General features: G+C 38.8%; 1 protein-coding gene across 5 annotated transcripts in view; it reads right to left on the bottom strand.

Annotated features, from left to right (window-relative positions):
• The window catches only part of MLLT10 (MLLT10 histone lysine methyltransferase DOT1L cofactor), a 219,936-nt gene extending 212,308 nt beyond the window's left edge, over positions 1–7,628 (bottom strand). For all 5 annotated transcript variants that reach the window (XR_010661422.1, XM_065921077.1, XM_065921078.1 and 2 more), the window contains exons 1-3: positions 7,534–7,628; positions 7,235–7,394; positions 4,182–4,261 (exon numbers count right to left, since the gene is read on the bottom strand). Coding sequence is in view for 4 of the 5 variants with exons in the window: in XM_065921077.1 (XP_065777149.1) it covers positions 4,182–4,261; positions 7,235–7,394 (240 nt within the window). In the remaining variant the exon portion in view is untranslated. The remainder of the gene's footprint in view (positions 1–4,181; positions 4,262–7,234; positions 7,395–7,533) is intronic.
• Positions 7,629–14,805: the final 7,177 nt, after the last annotated feature.

Raw genomic sequence — 14,805 nt, 5'->3', positions numbered from 1 at the left:
GATGAACCTTAAAGGCATTATCCTAAATGAACCAAGTCAGACAGAAAAACAAATACTATATGGTTGGACTTACATATGGAATCCAGAAAAAACAAACTCAGAACAGACTGGAAGCTGCCAGAGGCAGTGAGTGGTGGTTGGGGGAAATGGGTGAAGGTGGTCAAAAGGTACAAACTTCCAGTCATAAATAAGTTCTGAGGATGTAGTGTACAGCATGGTGACTGTAGTTAACAATTCTGTATTGTTTATTTGAAAGCTAAGAGTATATCTTAAAAGTTCTCATCAAAAAAAAAAAAAAAACTACAACTATGTGAGGTGATGGATGTTAACTTACTGTAGTAAGTTTTTGCATGTTGTTTTTACAAATTGTTACAGTGCTAACATTTTGCAACATATACATATATCAAATCATTATGTTGTATACCATTAACATTCCAATGTTACATATAAGTATAGTTCAATAAAACTGGCAAGAAAAATAGAAACTGATCCCAGACACTAAAAGGGTAATGGCTGACTCAGACTGGAAAGAATACAAAAAGTATTTCAACTCAATTTTTTAATTTATTTTTCTTTTTAAACAGAAGGGAAGCAAATATGAAGAATGGACATTTGTTCATTCTGGGTAGCGAACACACAGATACGCATTTTATGTTCTACTTTGCTCAGAACTCTTTATGACAATCAAATGCATATTAACATAATTTGTAGAACTCAATATAAATATGTAATTAGTGTGGTTAAGTATGTTTCACATGGTTTTACAGATTTATAGTGATTTATGTGCATTACATATATTCAGCAAGAAAAAAACTTAAAACTAAAATAGTATAATCCTAGATCAATCCTAAAACCCTATTCATATCCCATCCACCAGTTCCTCTCTAACAATGTAAAAAAGCTAGGAAGAACTGCAATAAAGAGACAGAGCAACAAGAGAAAGTTATAGCTCAGTTCCTGGAGGAAAGGAATCATCTTTCACTTACAGCCAGAAGAGCAAGACCTAAATAACGCAAATCCTTAATGGGCTTTTGGCCATTTTATTTTTCTGTACAATCCACTTTCAATGTCTTCCAAGTAGAATATTTAAAAATCTAAAATATCCCCTCTCTGTATCTTATTAACACTGTACAACTAGGTAAAATTTCTAATAAATCTCTTCAGCCAAAAAAATAAAATAAATCTCTTCAGCCTGTCGTACTTAAGAACACATACACATTAAATATAAAAACAGTCATCAATGAGTGTTTTAACCTCTAACCATTATGATTGCAGTTAATAAACAAGGAAATCCAATCAAAATATTTATTCACTTGAAGTTAAATAAGCAATTCAAGTGTTTTCTCCCGAACAATGAATGCCTACTAACAAAGAGCTTCCCTTAAAAACCAACCAAACCTTTCCTCAATCACCATCTATTTTTATTTTTGTCTTTCTTTACTTTTTCGACATTTATTCTAACCCTGCAATCCCTACTATTTTTTTGATGCCCTGTAACAAGGGTTCTGCCCAAAGGAGAGAACTACAATTGCTGTCTCAAGAGCTTATCTTCGAACTTCAGCATTCCTGGCAGCAATGTACACTAACAACTACTCTTTAAAAAACAACTGCTTGTGTTGCCACTGGAACCTGCAGTTTCTCCTTTCCTGACGGTTCATTAGCCATCCTTGGTAACTTGTTCTTACTCTCCCAAATGTGAATATTCACCATAGTTCTGCCTTCACTCTTCTTTACTAGAGTCAATGTTGTCACTTGGTTCCCAATCTTCCTGCTATGCAGCTCCATCCCTAACTTGTCTTCATTACTTTAACCCTAAATTTCCAATGAAACATCCGAGCAGCATCAAACCCTCTATTAACAGTATCACCATCCCAGAGTGCTCAACCCTGACATCTCAGAATCATCTGATTATCCCCTTTCCTTCACCCCACTTCCATTTCTGCCATTTCCTCCTCCAAAATGCTCCCTCCCTTCCTTTCTACTCCCTTTCTACTCTCAAATTTTTATATAACAGCAACCTAAGTCTTTCAGTTTCTAAGCTCCCCTTTCAAAACCATTCTGTATATAAACCAAGCTATCTGAGTAAAAATACTGCTTTATGGTTCTGGATTTTCACTCCTCAGTTATGAGCTTCCAATTCCCCCTTCTCTGAAAATTCAGTAAGCTATCCCAAACCCACAGAGATTTCCCTGCATCTGACCGACTCACCTCTACTCTCTAGCCATGGCTAACTCATCCAGAACCAGAAAAGCCAAGACAGAGTTTTTCCCCCATCAAAGGAACATGAGATTTGGACTGAAATTCAGTCTCTCAAGACAGGACTGAAGTATGGCCATCATTCACCACAGGAGACAACAATACAGTATACTGTGGTTGAGAGTTTAATCACAGCCCAGACTCCAACTAGGTATGTATTTCTCTCAAAACTACTAGGTCTTTATCTCTGAAATAAGAATAACAAAAGGGTATCTACCTCATATATTTGACAGGATAATTAAAGAAGATAATTAATATAGAACATTCAGCACAGTATCTGACAGTAAACAATAAAAAAAGTTAGTTATTGACAGAGTAACTAGCAGAGAAAATCTGTAGAAAGGAAAAGAATTAAGCAGATACACAGAGAAAACCAGAAATAACATTAAGACTAATTCAATTCCCATCCTAACTCATGGATGTATTTTCAGGCTAGGTTTCTTGGCTACTATATCGTTTTAACAAGAGGATGCATATAAGTATATATGTGAGTATATATTTAACTACATACATATAACTATGGCTTTATAACCCTACCTTTTATAACTGTACACTACAGGAATTCAGAAAAGATTGTGCCTGATCTTTAATTAATGACCCCCACATCCTGCCAAATAAAGCTTAAATAAAACATGTCTTCCAATGTATCTTTTAAGATAACTAGCTTATTCACCTGGATATCCTGACCATGACCTCAGACAGGAAAAAGGCACAGAAACAGGCAAGAAGTGGTATTTGAGGCAAATAATCCTGGCATTTTACCACTCCCATTCACCTCTTTATCCTCCCTCTCTTGATACCCACTTTGCTATTTTCTCATCTTTCTCTGGCCACAAAACTACTATGTCATGCGGTGGAAGAGCCTTACATTACCTTACCGTCAATGTTTACTAACAAAGTCAAGGAAAACGTCCTTTACTTGGTGACCCATCAACCCCAAACCATAAAATGTTACGGGGGGGGGGGTGTAAATTGATACATAAATTACATCCTGAAATTTTTACAATTAATCTCATCCTCCACTTGCTAATTTCCATTTCTGTAATGTTAGAATAACTATAACTCTGCTACAGGGCATTCTCACACACAAACACCACATATCAACAAATTAGTGCTTTGATTTCACAATCCTACATAGGCTACTCAGCCATTATTTCTGCTGATCAAAAATTGCCCAGGCAAAACTAAAAACCTCCATTCTTGCTCTCCATGTAGGTAGAGAGGTTGAAATATTTGTTTTCTAACTTTTGTCAAATTCTCTAGTCAACACCAAGAAGAAGAAACTACCACACTGCAAATGGTAATACTTTCATATGATTAATGAAGATAAAATCTATTCTTCCCTCGTATTTCTAGAAGTTCAACTGGAAAAATGCTTTTGGCCACAAAGAATAAACATTTCTCTCTCTTTCTTACAGAAGGTTTACAGAAGTGTTCCGAAAGAAGGTTAGCCAGCCAAGTTAAAAAAAGGAAGATTTTTTTATGCTGCTTTGCCAAAGGGCCTGAATGTCTGAAAATACTGAGCAAAGTTAAACTATACATGTACAGATGTAATAAAAAGAAATGTGAATCACTAAATACTGATGGATTATTTTTTACTCCTTAAACAGAACCTAGCAGAATTATCTCAGTATAACTTAACCTATGTCCTACTGCCATTATGTTCCAACCATGATTAGCCAATTTATTGGCAAGGCCAATAAAGCCAAAATACAACTTTATATTTTATCCTTTCTAAGTACCCATCAATATGCAATTCAATTTGTTTTTCAGATCTTATAAAACCAGCTTAAAACTGCAAGTCAATATTTGGCCCAAATTCAATATTTGAACAAGACTGAAAACACTTCAAACTGAAACCTGAGTGTGTAGCATCCTAAGCTACTCATTGAAGTATTTTAAAGTTTTTGATAAACAGTCCTTACCACTCTGGCCGCTCTCTCCTGAGATTCACATTTCCTGCAAAACCATGGTCCTGTGGGTACTTGAACAATGCCATAGCAAGCTGTTGGAAAACAGAATGTTTGAAAATAAGTTAAAGGTTGAACAACTATGAAAAATCAAATATTGTACCAAAGCCCTATTAAAGTAATACCTCCAATTGCTTTGTAAAAAACTAAAACATGGAAAAAAAAAAAAAAAACTAAAACATGAAAAAAAAAAAAAGAAAAAACCTAAAACATGTTATATTTATCATTTATCACCAAGTTACAATCATGACATTTTAAATATCAGAAAGGTAACTTTTTGCTACTTCATTTCAAAAGAATAAACATCACAAATCTTATTCTTTTACAATAAAAATATTAGATAAAATTTAACACGTTTACATAAGTAACTTATTCATTCCTATAATGATTATATGAATATTCACTATTTCAAATTCATTAATTCATTCCTATATCTTAAGTTTAAATATCAAGCATTTTAAATACATGAAAATAAAGTCATTTTCAAATCACCTTTCAAAATAAACAAGCTATTGCAGGAAATGAAATGAAATGTAATGTTAAAAGTGAAATGCTAAAAAAAAAAATTTTTTTTAAAAGTGAAATGCTTCTATTTAAATAAAATGTCCAGAATAGACATTTGCCTGTCTATACAGAAGGTAGATTAGTGGTTGTCTAGAACTGGGGGGGTTGGAGAGAAATGAGGAGTAACTGTTAATGTCTCCAAGGTTTCTTGTGATGATGAAAATGTTCTATTAAATTGCAGTAACAAATCCAAAACTGTGACTATACTGAACACCATTGAATTGTACATTCTAAGAGGGTTAACTGCATGGTATGTGAATTATATCTCAATAAAGTCATAAAAAAACAAACTGCAGGTTTATTTCTAATGTATAATGTTAATGTTTCAACAAGTGATGTGAATACATATCACATTTCTAAATCACAGTCTAGTTACTTTAAAAATTGTTTCCATATTAACATTTACTTAACTCAAAGTTTAAAACTTGCCAAAAACCTAGAGACGTTAATAATCCAATTGACATTTTCTCAAATGGACCTGCTCAGAGGAAACATGGAAATATATCAAATATTGGAAAGCATCTAAAGAATATAAAATCAACACAGATTTCTAAAACTCCAAAAGCTAAACTCTGAACCCCTATTAAAAGTGGTAGTTATTCATTTGTGTCCAACTCTTTGTGATCATATGGATTGTAGCCCGCCATGCTCCTCTGTCCATGGAATTCTCCGGGCAAGAATACTGGAGTGGGTTGCCTTTCCCTTTTCCAAGGGATCTTCCCCACCCAGGGATCAAACCCGGGTTATTCTGCATTGAAGGCAGATACCTTCAGAGTACCAGGGAAGTCCCAACCCCTGTTAAAAGGTATGAGTAAAAATATTCTATCAACCAAGTAACTGGCAGTCCAGTAGTTAAGACTCTGCGTTCTAATGCAGGGGATGGCAGTTCGATCCCTGGTCAGGGAGCTAAGATCCTACGTGCCTCATAGCCAAAAACTCAAATCATAAAATAGAAGCAGTATTGTAACAAAACCAATAGAGATTTTGAAAACGGTCCACATCCAAAAAATCTTATTAAAAAAAAAAAAAAAAAACTGCCCCCCAAAACTTGTATTTTAATTTAGAAACACAGAGAGTAAATTTTCAGTTGTAAATGAACATTTTCTAAATTGGGAGATGAAGACTATTTAGCATCATTTATCAACCAAATTCGTAAGAAATACCTCCACAAGTACCAATGAACACTACAATGGAATATACCAGGTTCTCAGACCTTAAAATCAGTAGTTTCAATTCACATTGTTTTCACTCCTTAAAAAGTGAGGTGTGCAACTCTGCGCTTCCTTGAAAGAATTGGAATAAGTGCATTCTCAGATTAGATTATTTACTACCTCCTAAATCTCCCTTCCAGTTCTGAGATTCCATTCTATGAAAACTGCAGTTTAGTCCCTTAGGCTCAGGCTTTCTCTCGTTTGACTAGCGTCCAATACACTACTAAACAACATCTGCATCACTCAATGCCAGATTCAAAAATGGGAAGGGGCACAGGCTGGTGCCTAACAAGAGGAGTACAAGAGCCACCAAAAAAATTACCTAGGTTTTTCCAAACCTCAACTCCTTACCACCTGAAATGGAAAAAAACAGAAGCTTCCATGGCCAGAAAGCTACCTTACTAGTGTCCTGACCTTTTTCTACATCCCCAAAACTCACCGAATTGTAACACCCCAAAATAATACTAAGATGCTCCCCAAGTTCCTGGCGGCACCGCCACCTCCTCCTCTGTCCGATTACTTAAGCTGCGGAAGCGGTCCGAGGCGGCCATCCCGACAAGCCTCAGCCTCCACCCCAGGTAGCTCAGCGCAGCTCGGCCCAGCCGCTCCCGGGGACAGCACGACAGCGGCGGCAGCAGCCTTCCGCCTCTTCGCGGGAAGTGCGAGCCCGCAGCGGCGGCCGCAGGGTCTGGGACAGAAACCTTGGGGTGCGCGGCAGCCGGCGTACTCCCCACCCCGGCCCAAATCTAGGGCCGCCGGGCAGTCCCCGCGGCCCCCGACCCGCCCCAGCGCCGCGCGCCCGAGCCCGACTCCATGGCACAGGAAGTCTCCAGACACTGCGGCAGACTGAGCGGCGGGAGGGGGAGGGGGCTCCACGCTTCCCAACCGGCACCCACGGCCAGGGAACGCGCGCCCGGCCCCCCGCACCCCTTCGCCGCCGACCCCCGCCTCCCGGAGTCCGCAGAACCGCGGCTCCAGGCTCAGGCGGCGGCCGAGTGACACTTGAGAGAGTGAGCGCAGGATCACATGACAGTGCAGGCCACACGCACTTTCTCCCACATGCACAGCCCGCACCCCCTCCGCCCCGCCGCCGACCCTCAGAGTCAACCCCCGGCCGCGGAACGGGGCGGGGCGGGGGAGGGGCGGGAGGGGAACTGGCAGTTGCTGCCAAGGTGGGGGAAGCGGTGACGGTTGGGAGGCCGGGTTCGGCCCGGCGGGCGGTTGGGTGTTTACCTTGATGCACCGCGACGCTGCAGCCGTGCCCGTCGCAATAAACCAGCGGGTTCTCGGCCCAGCCTCTCTCGTCTGAGCAAACGCAACAGCCTCCAATCATCTCCTTCATACTATGGGAGACCTCGTCCTCCAGTGACACGGGCCGGTCGCTAGAGACCATCTAAGAGGGAGTTGGGGGGGACCATTAAAAAACACATGCAAGCCAATGAGTGCTTCCCGCCCCCCCCGTACAGCCCACCGCGCCCCCGCTTCCTTCCCCGAGCCCCGGCCCCCCGCCCGCCGCTCGGCCGCTCGCTCACTCGGGCTTTGCCGCTCAGTCACTCACGTTCCGCACAGGAGTCAGGAGCCATGTCCTTGCTGACTCCCCCCACCTCCCCTCCACCGCCTCCTCCTCCTCCTCCTCCTCCTCCTCCTCCTCCTCCTCGTTGTCTTCCCTCCCCACCTCCACCCGGCCGCTAACGCTGGAGCCCGGAGAGGGCACACATAATCAAGCAGGCCTCCGCACAGGCGCACTGGGGGGGCTCCCGCTGGGCCAGGGGCAGCGAGGGAGGGGAAGGGGGTTGCGCTTCCTCCTCCGAGCGTCACTCGGCGTGCGCGCCCGCCCGGCGGCCGGCGTGAGAGAGCAGGCCCGGGAGAGGCGAGGCCTGCGTGCGCGCCGCCGCGCCCGACCGGCAGCCCAGGCCGGCCTCCCGGCCCTTCCCCACTCCCGCGCCTGTCGCATCCGCCGAGGTGTGCTGCGGTGGGCGGGGTCGAGCGGAGCCGGCGGCGCGCCGAGGCCGGAACGAGCCAACTGGAGGGCGCGGGGGCGCGCACGCGGGGGCGGGGACGTTGGGGGCGGCCTTCTGCAACGCCGGCCGCGCGGGCTGCGTGTGCACGTCGCGAAGAGGCCTCTTTGGGAGGGAGGGTAAAAAGGGAAGACGCAGAGGGCCGAGAGGGAGGGAGGGTTTTATCAGAGTAGCTGAAAGGGACTCCCCGAAGGCATCTGAGGACCAACCTGCCAGCCTTTGCCTCAAATACTGGCCCGAGGGTAACAAGGGTTGGGCAAGTCGACCGCCTTTCCAGAAGGGCGCAGTGAAGCATGGCTTCCTGCAGTTGGCCGCATGAACTTCACTGTATTGCCGCAGCCTGTCCACCCATTAAATTCACATCCAGGGCTCTACCCAAAGTTCACCCAGTGAAAGTGTCACCAAGTCTGCCGCCCATTTACACACCACATTGGCCCCAGTGACAACTGAAAGTGCATCGCAGACAAGATCAAAAGCCTAAGTTAGGGTTAGAACCCGATGAGGAAACAACACCTGTAGTACCTAGCCTCAGCTTGCAGTGTAGGAGTTAATCAAACAGCAACAATATAATGTGAGGATACGGAAGATGCAGTTTGAAGGAACCCAAGTTCTCCTAGTCAGTCTCCAAACGATAGCTAACACCATACGTCAGTGGAGTTCTTTCTATTGAGAATTTCTCTGATCTGGCTCTGTACTTCAAATTTGCTCTTGCAAATTTGTCACTTTTATTAAGGTCACTTAAGTGGCAGAAAGATGGGAGCTTGCTGCTCACAAACAAATAGAAAATGGATCAGGCCTATCTGAACAGATTAATTAGCTGGATATTGCACAGTTTTGAGCTGTGAAATCTCCCACTGTTGCCCTACCCCCTATGTATCCTGTTAGCCCAATATTGATTTTAGGCAACAACAAAAAAGTGTCTAATTATAAGTTTAGCACGAAATAGGAATATAGATTGTTTAAATGACAAGCACAGTTAGACGGTAAATTCATAACTTTGATGAATACCTTGCAGGTAACAAAATAACTGTTTATCAAGTGTTGGCAGTATCATGTGAGGACCTAGAAAATGCAGCCTCATAAAATGCTAAAAAATGAAGGAACCCAAGTACTCCTAGTCAGCAAAAGATAATGGTTTAAGCTCTAAAACCATTCCAAGTGTTCTCATGGAGAAAAGAAAAATGGTGGCATGGCTGCTATTTCCATTTGAAATTAATTGCTAGAAATCTAAGAATTATAGTAGTTGTAATACAATGCAAGCATATATTAGCAAGTATATTCAAACAGCCTCAAAGCTAAGTGAGATAGCTACAGTAATGCAAAACTTTTTAAATGTACACTGAAAAGACAAAAAATGAGAACTCAGTTATATTAGTGCATTTTTAAAAGGTGATTACAAGATTACATAATAAAATACATCTTTTGGAGCTTATGGTAACAATAGATTTCCGACCATATAAGAATGATGTTCTTTAAATGCCACTGATATTTTTAAAACTAAAATCACCTTCAAACCAGTCTATACTGTTTCGTGTATCTCTACCATATATCTTATTTTTACCCCTTTTTAAGGGAAACCAACATCCAGTTCCTGCTCAGGTTCAGACTCCTAATGAAGAGTAATTTTTAGTTAAAATCAATTTGAAACTTCTGTTTCTGAAGACTGCAGTCAAACCTTAATGCAATAAATTATTTAAAAATACATTCATTTCATTTCAAATGCATTGGAGCTCAGTTCTTATGATGGGATTAATGTATATATAAAGAATGATAGGTATTTTACTCTACTCTGTAACACTTAAAGAAATGCAGGTAAACACTTGCCATTTTCAAAACAAAATTTTAGAAAAAATCATTTGTAACATTTTTGAAATTTAGACAAATAGAGAAAATACACTATTTCTTAAGAACAGGCCTTTATATAAATAGTAGCATCTAAAGAAGAAATTTTACTACAGATGTATATATAAATGTTCACAAAATGTAAATCAAATTATTTAAAACCGATATTTAACATCAAACGTTGGGTTATGGAAACTGTAAGAAAAAACATAGAGTAAAAATAGTTTATTCTAATTTTAACTCATGTACCAGATATAGAACTTTTTGTTATATATCAAAAGTATAATATTTAATATACTTCTATAAAATATTAGGTGACAAGGAAGAATAACAGACATTACAACATCGTTCAGAGATACAGTTAATTACTAATTCAGCAAGTATTTATTGAACATTTACTGTGAGCCAGGGAACATTTACTAGATACAGGAAATATAACAGTGAGCAAGTTATATTTGTCCTTTGTGTGAGATACATATGCATGTGTTTGGTTGAATATGCTAGTTCTCATACCTCAGAATGGATAAAACTTAAATTGCCAGAATTGCTAAAGTTCAACTAAGTTTCTAGAAAAACATGGTAATTGTTAAAAAAATAAATAAGTTCTCAAGATTTATAAAATAACTTCACAGAAAACTACAATTTCAATCTTAAAATAGTTAGCCTTTAAATCTGATTTCATGTTCTCAAAATATCCTTTGAAAACATATATCCAGTACCTGTAGAATAAAACAAAAGTCTGTGGTCCCAGTAAACTTCACATCACAGCAACAAAGTCCGTATTGGCTAATCTATTTCTCTGAACTAATCATCTGAGGCAAACCACAAAAAACTCAAGTAAAGTATTTTATGATGTAACCTCTAACCCTACTATAATGGGAAACTATATTTTCTTCCCGTATGGGTAATATATCTTCTTATAATTTTCTTTATTCCTCAACCTAGTCACCAAATTTTTGGATTTGCTTTTCCATAATCATTTACATTAGTAGATACTTATGAACGAAATATTTAAAACCAAGTTTGGTTCCTAGATTAGTACTGTTTATATGTATCTCCTTTTTAAAGTTTTATTTGCCTTCTGTTATTTTTTCTCATGTTATGTTTAGTCTATTATATCTATTGTTGAAGCATATTTCTTTAATGAGATATAGAAATTGAGGTATATTTCTATAATGGTAAGACTAAATGCACTTCTCTTAACTCGGATTCTTAACTTCCATAAAGTGTTTAAAATTCAGTATTGACTTTGATACTAAGGTTTTTAAACAAAAAGCAATTATAAGAACTCATTCATCTACTAAATCTCATCAGAAACTGTAATTTTCTTTCTAAATAAACTAGTTGGAAAAAGCAATAAGGCAATTTCTTATGATTTGCACAAACTTTAAAATATACCTTCTTTTAAAAGAATCAATGAATAAAATTTTGTTTTGCTCATTGGTACCCAAAATTTCATACTTTACATGAAAAGTTTATGAGTCAAATATTTATGCAAGTATGATTAAAATGTTAAGGTATTTCTGATACTAGTTTTGTTATTTATCTCACAATAAGTGAACATTGTATCTTTATAGGTACAAAACCACACATGGCACCTGTATCATTGACTACTATCAGAAATTTCATTAAAAGATATTCATTCCAATTATGTTTTAAATTGATAGTCCATTAATGGCTTTTGGAAATTTTCACTTAATGAAGCATATTAATTAATCTAACTAGGTGATTTGTTTTTTCTTTTTTAGGTGATTTTTTTTAACTCAGCATACCACCCTAGTGAGTGTCTTGTACGCACATAGTAGGCCTACAATAAATAGTTATTTAATGCACAATATTGGTGTTTATAAGCCAATTGTAGTCTGAGCTTTATTCTTCAGAGCAAAACAAGGCTTTGTTTTCTATGTGCAACTGAACTAAAATTTCTAAGTAATGAGAAATGATTAAGAAATTTTCAGATAAGTTGGTTTATTTAAAGGTTTTCAATAGTCGAAATTCATACAGGTGAAGAGTTTTTATTTACCCGGTAATTTAGAATTGTCTGTATTTAAACAGTCCTCAAATGTTAGCCACCTCTCCATGTAAAAGACATCATTTTCTTACAAAACAGACCCTAACCTAGAATCAGTCATAATTAAGATTATTGTTAGATACACTTAATTATTTAAAAGTTTAGTTAAGTAATTCTGAAATTTAAATTGCATGTAATCTAAATTTTAAAATCTTTCTAAGAATCAAGGCCTAATATTTACTTTAAAGGGTTTAGTGTGGTTAATCTTGTGTTTGGCCTCAGAGCTACTCCTTTTCTGTAAAACTGATATGCATTGGCTGTATTTACATTTTTGGGTAAAACACCGTGTAATTACCAACAGAAAAATATATCTAAAGGATGCCTTTAGGTTTGCTAGGCGTTACATAAACCTCAATAACATTTCAAAATTGGGCTATTTTTTTCCATGATACAATAATACTTAAAGGTGTTACACTTTTGACTTTTCAGAGTATCATCAATATAACCTAAGGGCAGGAGTGTGAGGTCCATGTTCCCATTTTTTAACTGACACTGAAGATTTGCATTTCTGTTATAATTAAAGTGTGATTAAAGTGACATATTTAAGTGTCTGTTTATAGGATACAATAAGGTTATCTGAGTGAAAAGATTCTGGACATAGAAAAGAGGAAAATCAGTTTCTGAAATGGAATAGAACCTTGCAAGAAATGAAACATATCTGGGACTTAAAAAAAAGAAAAGGAGAATCAGAAATTAAACTGAATTTCTAAATACTCTTTGGAGCAAAGATTACTTTTTAAGATTTAAATGTTTTCCTCTCTGAAAGGGGCCACTGCTTACCAAATCCAGAAACAAGCCCAAGAATATGTTAATTAACTGCATTGTGTCCCAGAAAGAAAGAGGTTGACAAATTCATTTTTTCATTCCTTCAATCAAGAAAATGTTTGCCTAGTACATCTTAGATTTTTTTAATCTATAATGTGTATATTTACCTCTTCAAATTGTACAGTAACAGTGCCAAAGATCATCATGGCCCCATAGGGTGAATCTTATGAAGCTTAACATTCCTGGCGAATTAAACACACAAGCCTCCGATCACTTTTTGTCAATCTTTACTGTGGTACGTAAGAGCCAAACTGTAGGTAATTTTTATATGGTGGCAATTTATCCCAATTAAAAAAGCAATGATCTTGGATGCAAGCACAAGTGAAAAATATGACAGAAAACTAAAGAAAGGTATTACAAAGACTGACCTGGAATGCTACTTGTCCCTCTCCATCCCCACCCCCATTCATGCCCCTTTTTCCACCCATTTGTTGTTTTTCTCACAAGTATATCATGACTTGTAACATATTTTTTTAATTTAAATAACCCCCCCAAATGCCTGAAACACTAAAAGATGTAAAAAGATTCACCATCTACAATCAACTACGTAGCAGATAAACTTATAAAGCTATTCTAAATATTCAAACTTATAAATAAAAAATGTAAATTGAATCCAAGTAGTTGGGGAGGGGGACCATGGGAGGATGAGTGTGGAAGGAATGAACAGATTGAGGATATCTAATTTCAACACAATTTTTTTTTCTGTTCAGATCTTTCCGTAGTTACACTTCCAATGATTTCTTATATAAGAATTTCTCTCTATATTTCAGAAGAATTGAATTATTTCCTTGAGGAAATGCAAGTTTAGGAAGAAGAGCCGCATAATGAAAGTGTTAAAATGCAAACCACTTCTATAGCATTTCAAATGCAAAATCACAACCACTACTACCTTTAACTGACTCTTAAGGGTTCTTTTCAAACAGATGCTATTTATGAACATCATCTGTTAACTTCTTTCTTGTAATTCAAAACTCTTATCAAATGATGTTTTCATGATGACGTGTAAATATAATATTCCATTAGAGATCAATTCTAATTGGTTTTTAAAAATCCACCTTGGGAAACCAGTGCTGTATAATACACAGACTAGTAATGGGCATTTTACAAGGAATTTCCGCAAAGTCTATTACAAATCTAAGTCGAAATTACTCTCTGGCCTTAGTAAGGTTCGAGCAAAAGGACTGAAATTATTTCTTTATGAGTTTTCAAGCACGATGACTTTACTCTTGTCTTCAAGACTTGCGATCACTTGTTGGAAATCTTCATTTTTTAAAACTGTGACGCTTGCCAGAAATATTTTTTCCACATGCCTCACAAAGGAAAATAGGCAGAGTTTCGTAGGTGTCTTTCAGTTCTTTCTTTCTAAAACGTGTTATAAAAGCAAATGACACGTTTTTCCCTTATGAATTTCAGTGTTATTTTGAAAATGCACTTCACGTTAAGAATCCAAGCCTGTTTTTGTTAGGGGTACCTCAACCCAGCCTTTTAAAACTAAACTCCTTATGTACAACAAAGAACTGAATAGTAACAGACAGCGAAACGTGCTTTTCCGAACTCCTTTGAACCCCAACATTCATTTTCGAATCCATACATTTAAAGAGATTTAAAATAGGATATGATGGGTTCTAACTCTTCGGATCCAAAAAGAGAAAAAAAAAATTTGCCCACATTTGTCTCTATCTAGCCATCACTTTACAAACATATCTATGCTGCTTCCCCTCTTTTCGTGTGTGAGTCTCAGGCTTGCCCAGCTTCCTCCAATTTAGCGGCACGTTGTAAAGCCGCCTTCCTACGCGGTCTGGAGTTGGGAACCCCTCGCCAGCCTACACTGATCATAAAACTTGCCGACCCGACCCGGCCCGAGTCTTTTGCAGTTCTGGGAGCTGGGGGTGGGGGCAGAGTCCGATCTCGGGACCCCTCCCCTGGGAAGGACGCGCTCGGCGAACTGCTGCGCGGCGGCCGAACAATGGGGGCGGCCGGGCGACCGGAGCCCGACTTCCAGCTTCTTCGGCGGCGCCGGCCGCGCGCCCGGCCCCCGCCCACCTCGG

Source organism: Muntiacus reevesi, chromosome 2, assembly GCF_963930625.1.
Source record: "Muntiacus reevesi chromosome 2, mMunRee1.1, whole genome shotgun sequence".
NCBI classification, from domain to species: domain Eukaryota; kingdom Metazoa; phylum Chordata; class Mammalia; order Artiodactyla; family Cervidae; genus Muntiacus; species Muntiacus reevesi.
The sequence above is the reverse complement of the archived record's forward strand: the minus strand, read 5'-3'. Positions and strand labels throughout refer to the sequence as shown.